Genomic DNA, 15636 nt, shown 5'->3' on the forward strand with positions numbered 1-15636 from the left:
AACATGGATAATGTATATTAATAAATGGTTGGACTCTAGCAAAGACCTGGCACATGTCCTTGCCAGTTGATCCATTTTCACTGAAGCCTCGTCAGAAATGGAAGGGTGGCTATCAAGAAGCCATTCTTTAAAAAGGGAAACAGGGAGGAAATGTTGAGGTATGCCAAATGTCCTTCAAGAAGCCTGGAGGACTATTCATGATGACTACTTACAGAAATTAGAAGAGAGCTTACCTAAGAGACTTGTTTCTGCAAATCGCTGCACGTATTTTACATTTTCCCAGCAAAATATAAAGAAATTAAGGGTGACTCAAACATTTTTCACAGTACTGTAGCTCAAAATAATCTCACTGTAGATATGGCAGAGGATCCTTGGCAGAGGTTTTTCTGTACTGCGTCTTACTAAAAATATTACAATATTTGTTTTACAACTACCTTCCAACAAAATGCAGGCTAGGGTTTACCATTAACTACTTACAGTACTTAAGTCACACTGTGTTTCTTTTAAGGAGGATCTCTACTTTCTTGCTTTTTTCCCCAAGGACTCTTAAAAAATTATCAACTCAAAAACCGCCTTTTGAGTCTATCAAAACCTTCGTTTGCTGTCATTGTGAGCTGGCTTAAGAGGAAGATAATGGATGGATGATCATATTAAACATGACCAAAGTTTCAAACTATGTGTGCAGGTAGCCAAAGCCAAAGCTTCATACTGCTTTAAGCACTCAGTTTAAGAGTTTTTTCCACTCTTGGATCTGTGTGACATCATGACGAGGGGATATTCTTAGCAAGGTCATCTCAACCACAAAGGACTGACACGCACAAAAGTGCGAAAGTCCCTGAAGGTCAGAGAACTCGAGCCAGTAGAAGTGCCTTAAACATGCATTCCTTTAATGGCCAGCAGGGGGCGACTCCTCCAGTTGCAAATCCAGCTCTATGAAGGTCAAAAAACAACTATTGGCTCCCTCACTCTGTGACTTCAGTAAACACTTTTCTGCTGCGCACAATTAGTAGTTTAAGTTTATACGGAAAAGAACGTGAAGTCTGCTGGAGTCAGAAAAAAAAAAGGATTATCCAGGATAAATGTCAATCAATTCTGCTTCATAGTCAGATTCACTCCTTGCTCATCACATCCACTTCAAAACAGCCAGAGGCTTCACAGGCATCAATAGTGGCAGTGGGTAACATTGTGACACCTGTGTTGGGGGGGTACCAAACAGAATAAAAAGCGGTCTTAAAGAAAGGAGGGGCAGGGAGTTAAAACTGCTTGATGAACTGAGGAGCTGCACCGAGGCCTAATTTATGGATCCTGCATCTGATGAAGGCTTGAAGCTGTCAGCTGCACTTGCTCTAGTCTAGTGGGTCTTCCTCTCAGTGATTTAGATGCTTTGTTAATGTGGCAATTTAGAAGCCAGTGCCTTTCCATGTACTTTCTAAATGTACATTTGTCTTGCAGTAGTGGAAATTAGCATCTCCTGTGTGTGTTTAATAAAAAATAAATAAATAAATGAACAAAGTAATTTCCATCCTTGTGATCCCTTTTTCAACATTTTCCTGCTTTTCTGTGCCAAAGTCAAAGGACTGTGAAATACAAGTTTGGAAAAGAAGCAATGTTTATTTCTTCATCAAGGCATCACAATCGGTCTTTTAATTCCATCTATTAAAACAAACACCCATCACTAATCTCGTGTGTCATACAATTTTCAGAAAATAAACTTCATTGGGAAAAAAACCAAAAAACCAAAGAGTGCAAAGGCAGAGTATCAGCATGTTGTTTTTCACTGCTAAAACTGATCTTTCTGACTGCTTTTTTAATACATTATGGCCGCTGACTGATGAGAAATAAAGTGTTTTTTTCAGCCATGCCAGACTCTTGGAAAATTCCCATTCAAATATCACAATATGTGAAACTGCAGTGGGTCTACAAGTACAGTTTCATCATGTGTACTTGGACTGAATGATACTGATTTATTATCAAAATCTTTCACTGCACATTTCCAGATTTTGCAAAATGTTAAATTTGTAATATTACTACTTGCTCATTGACTCACAAAGTGGTTTCTTATCATTAAAACTGATTGATAAGTTAACTACACTGACAGAGAAGACAGCTACAGTATTGCACATACCATCGCAATCCTCATACAAAGTTCACACACACACACACACACAGACGTGCGCACACTTATAATTGTTCACACACACACGGCTGCATTCACATTTTCAAAATCATACACACAGCTCAAAGTAATGCTCAATGTTTAGTGCCTATCCCATGACACAGTAAACAAAACATTCTTTTAGGATAAAAGGGAAAAAAAACCTAAAACAAAAAATATAAACATCGTTTCCACTGGCAGGGCCTGCTGGTGCCTGACCAGTGTGTTTTATGACCCTGATGAGTCCAGATCCATCCAGGCAAATCCAGTCCGGTCCAGTCCTCATGTCACGCCTCTCATGAGTGAGTCCATAAACACGGAGTCGTCGTCTAAAAGGAACCCCTCACCCCCCCCCCCCCCCCCCCCCCCCCCCACCTCGATGCAGCTGATACTAACCTGTCTGTGTACCTACTCGTGGTGTGTTTTAAAGAAAACTGTCCATGTCTGGTTGGGATAAAAGTAGTAGTAGTAGCAATAGTAGTAGAAGTAGTGGTCGTGGGTCTGAGACGCTTCTGAGTGAATCAGTAGGTGGCAGCGGTGGGCTCCCTCCCTGAGCTGAAGAGTATGTCGGCCTTTGAGCTGATGATGTACGTCAACATTAAGGATGCTATCAGCACGGCGACACCGACTCCGAGCGTCAACATCTGGAGGAGAAAGGGCAATCGTTACAGATACAACAAGAAGGTTTTCAAATGCAGTTTTAACTTCTAAACATACCACAAAGTTACTGTATCAACTTCTGTTACCCCCCAGGGTGTACACAGCAGCAAGATAACATCACCTTTATTTATAGTCACATTTAAACATCAAGTAGTTCCGATTGTAGCTCTCAACCAAAAAGCCTCTAAATGCTTTACTGTGGAAGCGATTATTCCAGCTATCACAGGGGTAAAACTGTAGAATGAGGGAAGTCGAGTTCCAGCTGCCTGTGGCTTTGCACTCATGTGATGAGCTGTTATATTAAAAATAACTCAGTCACATTATCATGTGACTTTAAAGCTGCAGTGATACAAACGGTGAACCCAAAGGCGCCAGTTTAAGCAGTGAGATGCAGTTACCACATTAACAAAATCGGATTGTATCAACACTGAAATAAAAGAGTTTCGATTTGTTTTAGCACAATGTGTTGATGAACATGCAGAGACCTGAAATTTGTTCAACGCACGCAATCAGTCACTGCCAGGATTTAACCAGTTTTGTTTTTGTTGTTAGGCTCTTTTGTTGCTGTAGTTCTGGAAACCGGAGTTGTTGGTTTAGGCCGGATCGGCCGCTAAAATCACAAACACTACTGTGAGAAAATCTAGATCAGAGAGAAAATAACAACCAATCATGGACACTGTTACAATTACCATGCAAATTTGGTCTCTTGTTGCTGTTTGGAAGCCATTTTTTCAACATGAGACTTTCCCACAAGCACTCGCGTGCCTTAAAACAATCCCTGCCCTCCACTAACAATGAGATCACTGCTTACAAAAAAGTACTGGATGCCAACAGTGCTACCCCTCAGCCTGCTAGTAGAAGCAACTATCAATGGTATCAACTTCAAAATCCTATGTTGCCTTGTCTCGAGTTATTGCATTCACATATCAAACTTTTTAGTTGTAGAACAACTTCTCTGCTGTGTGTGTGCATCAGTCACATCTGTGGTGTCTTTGAGGAAAAGTTTACCTCCAGTTCATGACTGGCCACCAGGAATATGCGCCCTTTAATGCTCTTCCACCTGGACTCCGTCCACGTTGAGTAATCTTTGGAGGTGTACTCCTCCAGGTCGAAGGCCGGGGACAGCGCTTTGGAGAGACGAACTGTGGAGCGAACGCAGAATGCCACTCGTTCCGTACTGTTGGGAGGTGCTGCACCTTGAACCCACATGTAGCTGTATATCTGAGGGACAGGTTGAGAACAATGTGTTAAAGGGAGGAATTAGATAAATGATGTTCCAAAGGTTTTAAAGTTCTTACTTAAATTACCAGAGGGCAACTTACACCCAAGTTGACTTTCAAGAAAATACACACTGTTGTAAATCTTACATGTTTGCTCTCTTTGTCATCCTCGCCCTCTCTCTGGTTCTGGCAGTTGTCCTGGGTGATGTTGACGGTGGTGCCGGTCAGGTTGGCCAGCAGGTATTGGACCAGAAGAGTCGGTTCACTGTGCTGTTGTGTCACCCCCACGTAGAAGTTTGTGGGTCTTTCACCTGAGAGAAAGAAAGTATTTTGTGAGGAAATAAAGTTTTGATAAAAAGATAAGCTTCATTTAAGACTTCATACTTCAAAACAACAATAGGACAATATTGTAAACAGCATCTAAATAGGTGTTAAGAAGCAACATTTATCAACAAAACCCATAGAAATGGGTTTTAGAACACGGCTTAAAACCCATTTTTATTCTTTGGCTTTTGGCCTCAGAAGGACTTCGTTTTTCCTTTTAATTAAATTTGTTATTAACTAATTAATTCATTATTTAACTTTTTTCTTTTATTTGGATTTTATTTATATCTTATGTAATTTTATTTTTTAGTTCCAACATGCAGCACTTTGCTGTGGTTGTTTTAAAGTGCTTTATAAATAAAGATGAAACATATTGAAGACACATAACAAGACTTTTTACTCCTACAACATTTTTAACAGTCTAGTACAAAACAGGATCAACTTACGCAGATGAATCGCGAAGTCCGAAGGTACCATTTGCTGGAACCAGGAGTTATTTGACTTAACAAGGAAACCGTACAGCATTTGGGTCACCTGTGAGGGAAGTAGGACAGATTCACTTCTGTTCAGTCCCACAAGGTAACAGCAGCATCAAGGAGAAAATAAAAAGCACTTATAAAGAATCTACAATTGATTATTATTGAACTTTTGCTGAACAGTTTAAAAGAAATAAATTTCAAGTTCAAAATGAATGAATGAAGTGACTGAAGAAGCCACTAAAGTTTTTAAATTTCCTTATTTTTGAAGATTTCTTAGACGAGTTAAAGATAATTGGAATAAGAAAAATGAGCTTGTAAACAAAATAGCATTCATTAAAATAAATAAACTTACCATCTGACTATCCACGTTAATGTTTTGCAGCTGGATGGGGTCCGATCCTCCTGCCTGTGTGTACAGAGCTCGAGCCACAATGGTCGCCGCTTCAGTCAGAGCCTTGATGATGCAGGGAAACAAAGAATGTTTTTCAGAGCTCAAAAGACTTTGTATGAAGCTCTCCACAGTAAATCAACACAACAGAGCAACAATGTTTAGATGATAAACAAAGTTTAGACGATAACGTGACTTTCTGCAGCTTAAATAAAAATAGACTTGCTATATTTTGGAAAACTGTTAATGTGAAAAGATAATTCAAACAAGCTGATCTTAAAATTAAAAATATATATATTTAAACTCTTTCAAGCTAAAAATAAGAAGAAAAGATCAGTAACCAGGGCTCATGTTGCTCTTAATACTTTTAATGCATTTAAAAAATATAAATAAAAATCACTTTAAATGTAGGTTAACACACTTTTAAACGGTTTTAACAACAGCTATACCTTTGCAGCATCTGTTACGTATTCCAGCTGCTCCTCTGGCGTCAGGTTTGGTGGGTAAGACATGTTCAGGTACTCCGCATTATCATACATACTTTCATAGTACCTGTGCACAGAACAGGAAATGGATTTTTAAAAAAACAAAAAAAACCAAAAACAATCCCTAGCTCTGGATTGATTATTATTTATACTGAAGAAAATGCAAAGTACTTGTTGGTGAAAGCAGAGTTATGATTCTGGATGACAACACCAGGGATTGGCCGTGCTCGCAGGAAACGCTGCAAGGATGACGGAGGCAGCGGCTGAGAGAAACTGGGCTCTTGCAATGAGAAGTTGAGATTTAAGGCAGACGAGTTCAAGTTTCTGATGAGCTTTTCCACCTGAAACAGATCAGTGAAGGGAAGTAAGAACAAATGTTAGCCACACAGTAAAACACACACTGTGAGCTCTGGTTTCAGTTTTTTTCCGTTTATCTGAAAGTTATGATGTTTTCCCGCACAAGTTACATGGACACAGGAGCCCGTCCCAGCTGCCGTGGGGCGAGAATAACAAGTATATAAATACATAAAACTAAAGCATAGAGGAATGTAAGAAATGAAGGCTCAGAGACATGAGTGTTTAGGAGGTGAGAGGGATATAGGTACGGAGAGAGACCAACCTCTTCATTCACACTGCTGTTCCTCCGAGACACGGGATCAGTGTGAACCCAGAGCTTTGATTCTCCATGGAGTCCCACCTAGGACAGGAAAGTCCGACATAATCATATTGTACTTGCACATTTTCATTAAAATAACCCACAACTAATATTAAATAATTATTAATAAGTAACACAAAAGAAATCTGCACATGGTAAAAAAAACAAACATTATATATAATCAAAAGTTTTAATTAGAATTTTTTAAAGCCATTCAATTGTCAAGTAAAGAGGTATTCTAGTTGAATTATTCTTTAAGTCCAGCTCTGAGGTCTTTACACTGGCTGCCTGTCCATCAGAGGATAGACTTTAAAGTTCTGATGCTGGTCTATAAAGCTCTGAATGGTTTAGGACCAAAATACATCAGTGACCTCCTGACCCAGTATGAACCTTCCAGATCCCTCAGGTCATCTGGATCCGGTTTTTTATCAGTTCCCAGAGTCAGAACCAGACACGGAGAAGCTGCATTCAGCTTTTATGCTCCATATATCTGGAACAAACTCCCAGAAACGCTCAGTTTATTTAAATCCAGGTTGAAGACTATCCTATTCTCAGCTGCATTTGAATAAAACACCAAATCCGCACTGTTAAGCTTAAATTTCAAAACTTACATTTTAACTACTGATTTTATCTACTGTTCTGATTTTATCCACTGTTTTTTTAATCGATTTTAAATCATGCTTTTTATTTGTTTTTGTTCTTTAATGTCTCTGTAAAGCACTTTGAATCACCGTGTTGTTAAATTGTGCTATATAAATAAACTTGCCTTTAATCTAAAAGTATTGAAAATATAAACAAATGCAGGTATGAAAAAAAATATACCCAAATTCAAACAAAATTTTCCTTAAACTTCAGGAGTTTGTGCCACATGACAGTTACGTGTAAAGCTATCAGTAATATAATACACACCTGTCCAATCTCCACCACCGAGTGAACATTGTCCAGGTCCAAAGGAAACTGTTTATTCTCCATGTCGTACACCAACCTCGAGCTGCCGATGTAGTCAAAGGTTTCCTGTGGTCAACAGACAAATGGATGAATGGCAGGACAGTCAAAACGAAAACAGTTCTCAAATGTTAGTTGAGCACTCCGCTGACTACAGAAAAAAAGAAAAAAAAACAAAGAACTGACCCCCTGGAAGAATGCGTAGAGGATGTTGCGGTTGGGTTGGGCCTCCTGGGTGGCGTTGCGCAGAGCGTGTGCTGCCGCCAGCAAGGTGACAAACCCCGAGGCTGCACTCTCGGCGCCTGGAGCAATGTCAAAGAAAAAAGACCGGCTGTCCAGCTGCAGACAGGACAGGAGCGAACAGGGATTAAGCAGAGAATTTATCTACACAAGTTGTTCAATTTAACTAGCTATGAACATTTTTATTAATCAAAATGTAAACAAAAGCTCTACCACTGTATACTGCAGATCAGCCACTTCTACCATCTATAGTACATCCTTTACTCAAAAGTGAGCAGTCACTTTGATATGTTGGCCACTATTCATCTTCATTTTATGTCATGGATACAAGAACTGCACTTAGAGGTCAGAACCACCACTCAGCCAAACAGGAAAATCCAGGTAGAGGGGGTTAGCAATGACCGACTTTCAAAATAAAAGCAAGATGAATAAAATTTTGACCTCAGCCGTCGACCCAAATAAAGTCTATTTGAGGGTAATACTGAATTCTCACATCATTCTCAGCATGTTAATATGTAACACGTGGTACTGTGGTTTTCTTTTGAAACCACTTTTGCTTGAACTCACCCTCGCTGCTGCGATGACCACGCTCTCCCCCATCTTGTGGCCCTTATCTGTGTAGTTCAGAGGCCTGGTCGAGGCCAAAACATTAAAGTCTCCAAGTGGGTCACATACGATTTCTTCAGGGTGAAAAGAACAAGGCCCAAACAAACAGTGATTAGCACTATAATAAAATAACAATGATAAAAACTCTCTTATTTAAATATTTTTGCAGCATGTTTCTGAAAATATTTCCCACATATTGTAAAAACGTTAAGTAATGTTTAGATAATTACACTTGAAAAATACCTGGGTTTAAGCTGAAGTTGATGCCATTTCTCCTCATGCAGGTGGCCGTGTCGGTGACGGCAGACATGTGTGAGTAGAGCTGCATCGCGCACAGTGGGTACTGCGGACTACTGCCATTCACAACATGGTTATGATTGTAGTAGCACTGTGAATGGAGAAAAGCACACAGATGAAAAACGCCTGTATACACAGATTTGAACTAAGAATGTTCCTGGGGACAAATTTCTTAGTCGACTGCATGAGGACAAAAAATTAGACTAACCGACTAGTCAATAATATTGACAATATCACGTTAAATTTGAGGAGTGTTTAATCAAGGATGTCAGAAACTCCCAAATCAAAAGGCATCTGAAACCGTTAATTAGTCTTCATTAATGAATGACTATGACAAATCAACATCTGAAAAACTACGAAATTGTAACTCAAAAGTGTGCTGCAAATTCAGACCAACCACTTCAATGAATGTAAAAATCTGAAATAATAAAACAATAAATCATCCAGCTATTTTCTTCCACTTATCTGAAGTCAGGTTCTGGGGAAGCCTAGACCTCGCTATCACATCGAGGCATTCCCAGGCCAGCTGAGAGACGCAATCTCTCCAGCGTGTCCTGGGTCTGCCCTGGGGCCTCCTCCTGGTAGGACACACACGGCTGGAACACCTTACCCAGGAGGCGACCACCTCAACTGGCTCCTTTCAATGTGGAGGAGCAGCGGCTCTGCTCTGAGCCCCTCACATATAACTGAACTCCTCACCCTATCACTAAGAGAGAGCCCGTCCAATCTTCCACTATTTGTATTCACAATCTCACTCTTTTGCCTTTAAAAGAACTAACTAGTTGTTAACAAAAATATCAGGCCTGATTAACAGATTTATGGCATTTCTCAACAACCATGCTCCATCTGGTGGCAGACAGCTGCATGATATTTGGGATACAACAGTGTGCCAGCATTCGGCATCAAATAAATGTAAAATAATTAGATTAAATGCCTAGTACATCTAGCACTAACTAGTGACAACAGTGTCGATGATTGGACTAGTGGCACACATCCCTAGTTTAAACCCATCAACATGAAAATGTCAAAAACTGCAAATCTTCTAATCTTCTAAGGCTGGCTTTAAAAGCAAAAAACCGATTCCCACGTTAAAATGTCCAACCTCAAAATATAACACAAAAGAAACACAAGCTTAATCTGTGCATTTGGATAGTTGTAAGGGTTAAAATCAGGAGCATGGCTGCTTTGAATAATGTATATATAAACACAGAAAGCTGTAGCTAAATGCTGCTAGCCTTCACATTTGCTAATTAAAGCAGACCGCTGTACTGTATGTTGTGCATCTACTGCCTTTTGTAATGGAAATACCTTACAAATAGTATGAATTTGTTTGGTACACAACATTCAGAATATTTTGGTAGGTGAAATTGCGGCATTTCGTTGGTCTTTTACTTAGCACTGTGGCTATTTACAGGCAACTTTAAATCCTTAAAGTTGCCTGTAAACTGAAATTATAACAAAAAGTTGTAGTTCAGGTCAAACCAAGCAGCTTAGACTCCATACTATGAATGTAATCTGAATTCGATACACGTCTATTTTATAAGGGAAGAAACATAACTTCTCTTTGAATAGTGTGCCATTCTGTTTTAAACTAATGCAATACTATGTGATCTACATGAAGATGACCTTGTTTGCTGCTGAAACAGCTTTAGAGCATTATTTCTAATCTAACCTCAACGACCGGTGAGGCAAGTTCAGATTTGGACTCGTAGTGTGTGAGTAGCTTATCATGTGACTGCACAATCTTGTACTCTCCAACATCAAGTGGAAAACAAATAACCTGTTTTATGGCCTGAGTGTCGTTGTCGTCTTTCAGGGAGAACATCGGGAAGTCATACTCCTCGTAGGACAAGCCATTTCCCAGAGGGTTCCACACGGTCACGTTACAGTGGGCTAAGGCTGGGTCATAGCTCTCTGAATACACGCCTATAGGGGACGCACAGAGAGGGGAAAAACAAAAATTACCATCAGTAACATTAAAGAGACCCCTGATCCAAAGATACAGTTGGATTGTTCCTCATCTACCAAGCATCCAACTTCCCTAAAATGACCCGGAGTATTTTGACTGTGTGCTACATGTTACCCCGACTAGACTTAAAGTTTGAATCCAGGACTATTTAATAGTATATGGCGTTAGCAAAGCATCTTCCAACTGTGAAATTACATGTTTTACTTCAGTAAAGGATGTGAATTCCCTTTTTTCTCCTGATATAATGCCGCAGAACTGTGGACTTCACCCCCCTTTCTTTTCCCACATGTCTGCACTGAGTAGGAGATGCTTTGTATCTTACTGTACATGTGTACAGTGACAATAAAAGCCATTCTAATTAAATCTCTGTTGAGTGTAAACAAGACATTTTGCAGACACTGCAATGTTTTAGAAGTCAAGCGCAGAACATGAAATATGACCCAGTTACAACTTGTGGTTTTATGAGCTATGCTCTCTGAGGATCATCAAACTATAATTTATTTCTGTAGCTTGTGTAAAACTGTGGAGCAAGCCTTAACATGTAACCCCCACCCACCTGAGTTCTCGTTGGGGCAGGTGGTGTGTGGAGAGAAACCCTCAGCTGGATTTGAGCTTGGCGCCACAACAACAACTCCAGCAACCCTACTGGAGCCAGTCTTAAGTTTCATCATGATAGATCTGATGAGCAGACAGCCGGCACACAGTACAGGAGATGATGCAGGTTAAAAAAAAAAAAAAAACACAGAGATCATAGGTGCGTTAATTCTTTTGAAATATGGTTCAAGTTTCTTTCTTTAAGTTTAGCAGCTCCTATTAAACACACATCTATTTTATTATGCATGTAAGTAAATGACAACTTATAGCAGATTGGCCTCCATAACAGAGCCACAGTCCCATTACTTCACTGATTTATTTTTATTACCAAAGTTTTTGTTTTTTGTTAAGTATAAAAAAATATCTAAAATAGGTCTGAAAGAGAAAAATGTCTTACTTTAATTTCTTAAAGTCAACTCCAGTTTGATACTCAAAGTGCAATAATTTATAACATGACATGTAGCATTACCACATGGGCCGACATCAAAAGATAGAAATATGAGCTACTTCTAACCTATTAATTTAAAACTACTCCACATGCGTGTTATTGCTGGGTGTATATGTAGCTGTCTTGCATCACGTCTGATTGGCTAGCAGGATCATAGACAGTATACAAAGTGTGGACTAACTGCAGCTTTTACATTTGTTAATTGGATAGTTTCAAACTGCAATTCTGTTTTGATGTCGATTGATTGTTCAAAATAAAACCAAATATGGAGTAAATCAGTAACAGATTTAAAGTGTGAGTAAATGAGGTTTATGTTCACTAAAAACTACTGTGGGGGCTTCCACTACAGGGTGAGACATGTTGAGCGCACCTCGTAAAGAGCGTAGAATCCAGAATCACCATATAAGGAGGGTTGGGACCAGTTTTCAGGACCCAGTCCAGGTTTGCTTCTGATTCGAGCACATGGAGCACACCAACATCACCTGATAAAGACGCTGAAATCCGAAACAAGGAATATATCTGTGTTACAGCTGTCCAAGACATAAATATCCTTAAAAGCTTTTCAATCATTCTCCATTACTTTCATTAAACAGAAGCAAAACTGCAAAACTGGTGAGGCTTTTGTAGTGTGACACCAGCACACACTTCTATGGATATTCAGTTTTTTGATATTCAGGTAGTTATCACAGGAAATATTTGTTTTACTGTGGGCTTTCATCTGTGAGAACTCTTCTGTCACAGCTACACAGATGTGTGTTTGTGAATTTGAACAACTGAAGCAAAAACACAGGAAACACAGGAAGGTGTTTGCAGATTAATGCTCTCTAAGCATTTTATTATTGCTCACTGTGTATCTAAGATACTCCAAACTACAACAAATACTTTTATGTAATAGGTTCAACTTGGATAATAATATCAAAATATAATATAATAGAAGCTGATGTACTCACACTGACAGCCTATTTGATGTGTTGCGTTTAGAAGTCGCACACACGGTATAGTGTAATTAAGATGCACATAAATCTTGTTTTCCACTGAATTACAGCTGACACCTGCAAGAAGAAAAAACAAATATTTGAACATACACACAAATTTCATCTTTACTATTCCACTTATACTATTGTCTCCTGATTTGTTTTCTTAGAAATAATTTAAATCAAACTTTCTAAACACTTTGAAACATGCTAGATCCTAATCTACTCCAAGCTTCATTCTGCATGAAGAAACCATGAACTCTGAGCTCCCAGTGCATTAAAAATATCCATACAGAGGTCTGCGCACAACAGGCCAATTTTCCATTTTCTCATTTCTTATAGTTTCCATCGCGAGCCTGGTCCCTGTGATAATGTTATAAGTAGGCAGGTTCCCCAAGCATGACAGCAACACTCATTCTCATTTTTATAACCTGCACTTACAACTAGCTGTGTTTTGACTATTAGACAACACAAAGAGGTCCTTTCCGAGGCCTAGTCAGCACGGCATAAATGTTGCACCAGTTTCCATAGTACACGTGAAGATGCTAACACCCACTGTAATGTTTAAAGGTTGTTCGGGAAACAAGTGAACTGGAGCACAATAACGGAGTTCATCTTTTGATGATAAAGTTTGTATATATATATATATATATATAAATGTGTTGTTAGTTCATTCTCTCTCTTTCTTTAAAAAAAAGAAAAAAGAAAAATAAGAAAAATAGCAGAAGCAGAAGCATACACTGAAACATGAGCTCAAAAACAAGGTGTGAACTGAAAACCAAAGAAAGAACCAAGCCGCAGTTTTGGAAATACCCTTATTCACACGTTTTGACACCTCAGTATATATGAATAAAGATCTGGTTGCAGGTTTTTTACAAGTATAGGCCTACTGAGCTGTACAGACAGCGATCACTATTATTTTGCTTCTTTGCTCACCCCTCAGTTCACAAAAGAGAAACAAGGGTTACTCCTATTATACATCCAAAGATTCCTCCTTGAGAGTTAAGATGCCTGTTTACCCACATTGAAATTAGAGGAGCTTTTCCTTTAACATGCTTTGTAGAAATAATTTTCAAATAAATCCTGCGTCACAGGTCGCTTATTTAACGTCTTTTATTTGGATAATAATAGAACTAGGTTCTTTATGACATGTAAGCAATACAATGCTGCTTTTATTCCCCAGGTAATATATGGTACGAAACTGTGCTTAAGTATTGTGTACAATACAATACTTCGGGGTTTCAAACTGTCATCCTTCAAATGTTACACTATAACAGCATCTAATCGCTCATGAATTAATACTGCTGAAAGTCAACAACAGAAACATACAGCAACAGTCTAAAAACAGGCCAACGGATCCCATTCAGACAACGGGGAGGTTGTCGGCTTTAAAATTTGCAGTGAAGTTGTAAAATACTTAATGTGTTTCTAAATCTTGATATGCTTGAGTCATAAAGACATAAAATATTCTTGGTATCTGGGTTCAAAAACTTTACATGAGAAGGATCAGTGTCCTCGCTTTAACCTGACCTCATGGTTTCATCTTTTTAACATGGTCCAGGACAGCATTTTCAAATGTACGTTTTTGCACTTCAAGAAGCGGTATAATTCATAGCATTGTTATTATTAATTATTTTACATAAATAGGGTTCCTGCATACCAAAGAATTTGCTGCCTAACAAAAAATAGGAACACATCAACCAGATGATCTATAAAAGCGTGAGGACAAAGTTGTTATTGAGACTAAATCCAAAGACGTTTGCGAACACCAGCTAAGGTTTTAAAAAAGGGTAATGGGCACCACAGATATATATTCTGACTTCATCTTAACTACTCAACAAACTATTTCTGAAAGCATGCTCAAGTTTTTTCTTTTTACACAACACTTTTATCAAACTTAAACTATAGTAAGTTCAAGAGTTATTACAGTTCCTTATTTTCTAAATATTTCAATTCTGTTTCGTTTCCCACTTTCCATACTGGGTAGGCTCAGTTGTTTTTAAGCTTTTATTGTTTAAAAACATTTTTTTAAGTAATTTAAATGTTAGTGTTAGTTGTCTTTATTATAATAATATGTCTGACATTTCTTTTTATCAAAATACTAAAAATCACTCAACACTAAAGTAAAGGTCACGTTTAGAATGAAAAGAAAGCACAATTGTTCGGGGTTTTTTTGTAACTAATCTCCCCACAGCAACAGAAAGGGGAAATGAGAAACAGATTTTTTTTTTCATCTCAAATGATGCTATGTTTGCTCACCTATGTGCCGATTTACCAGGATATTCTAAATGTTTGAAAGTGGCTTGTCTTCTGTTTAATTTCATTAGAGAGTCACGTAAACTACAAGAAATATGTATATAATGTATATAATCTGGTGTAGCGGTCCAGCCTTTAATCCCTCCGGGGGCGGCCGCAGCGGTGAAATCACGAGCGGTCACGCTGATGCTGAGTTAAGAAGAGGGCTGACCCAATCTGTCACTACAAAATCACCACAAAGGCTTAATTAACACAATAGATGCTGTGTTTCTTTTGCACATCCACTTGTTTGAAATGCGTAGAGAACAGTCGAAGCACCGAACTCAGTTGAAAAACCCATTTTAAAACCGGGACATAGATTTTAAAGGCAGACAGAAAACCTCCTGCTAACGCTAATTTAGCCTAGCATTCAGCTAGCACCGGACACAAAGAAGTCCTCGAAGCTAACCGCCCGAAAGCGAAACACATTTCGTTCTTCAGCAGTTAGACGAAGACACAAGTTTAGCAACAGGGGAATACAACTCACCTATGAAAAACAAACAAAATATCAAGTTAATGATCCATTTATTCGACAGCAAATCCATCTTCCTGGTTTGAAAAGCTGAAAACACAACAGGAAGTGTTGACATGGGGAAACATCCGGGTTTTGCTGTTTGGGTCCGGTTTACAGAAAACGGGGCGGACTCAGATGGACTGAAGTTATGTATTATATATATTCTTTAAATGGTAGATTTTGATTCAGCTATGTTTCAGTTAGTTTGTTTTTATTGTTTTGAAACTTTTTATAAAATTTGTGACGGGCAAAGTTTTAAAAGATCAGATATTAGATTAGATCACACATTTTTTTAATAGAAAGTGGAACGCTTCATGCTTGATTTGTTGACAAGTTTGAAATACTAGCATAGACTAAAAGCTATGAATTTCCATAATATTTTGATATT

The 15636-nt window shown here is 38.6% G+C and overlaps 1 protein-coding gene across 1 annotated transcript; it reads right to left on the reverse strand.

Moving 5' to 3' along the window:
* Positions 1 to 2528: 2528 nt before the first annotated feature.
* On the reverse strand, positions 2529 to 15357 carry ncstn (nicastrin). The gene is made up of 17 exons (XM_086272814.1): positions 15222 to 15357; positions 12416 to 12517; positions 11836 to 11959; positions 10980 to 11101; positions 10235 to 10380; positions 8401 to 8545; positions 8119 to 8231; positions 7498 to 7650; positions 7276 to 7380; positions 6331 to 6408; positions 5883 to 6052; positions 5676 to 5778; positions 5191 to 5292; positions 4806 to 4893; positions 4183 to 4346; positions 3824 to 4036; positions 2529 to 2799 (listed from the first exon to the last, which is right to left on the reverse strand). The coding sequence occupies exons 1-17, from the start codon at positions 15322 to 15324 to the stop codon at positions 2677 to 2679; spliced, it is 2154 nt and encodes a 717-aa protein (XP_086128940.1). The 5' UTR covers positions 15325 to 15357; the 3' UTR covers positions 2529 to 2676.
* Positions 15358 to 15636: the final 279 nt, after the last annotated feature.

The sequence above is a fragment of the Aulonocara sp. 'chitande type north' Nkhata Bay genome, linkage group LG18 (genome assembly GCF_057382095.1).
Source record: "Aulonocara sp. 'chitande type north' Nkhata Bay isolate Kocher_YH1m ecotype deep benthic linkage group LG18, A_spYH_male_GT1.1, whole genome shotgun sequence".
Classification (NCBI taxonomy): Eukaryota; Metazoa; Chordata; class Actinopteri; order Cichliformes; family Cichlidae; genus Aulonocara; species Aulonocara sp. 'chitande type north' Nkhata Bay.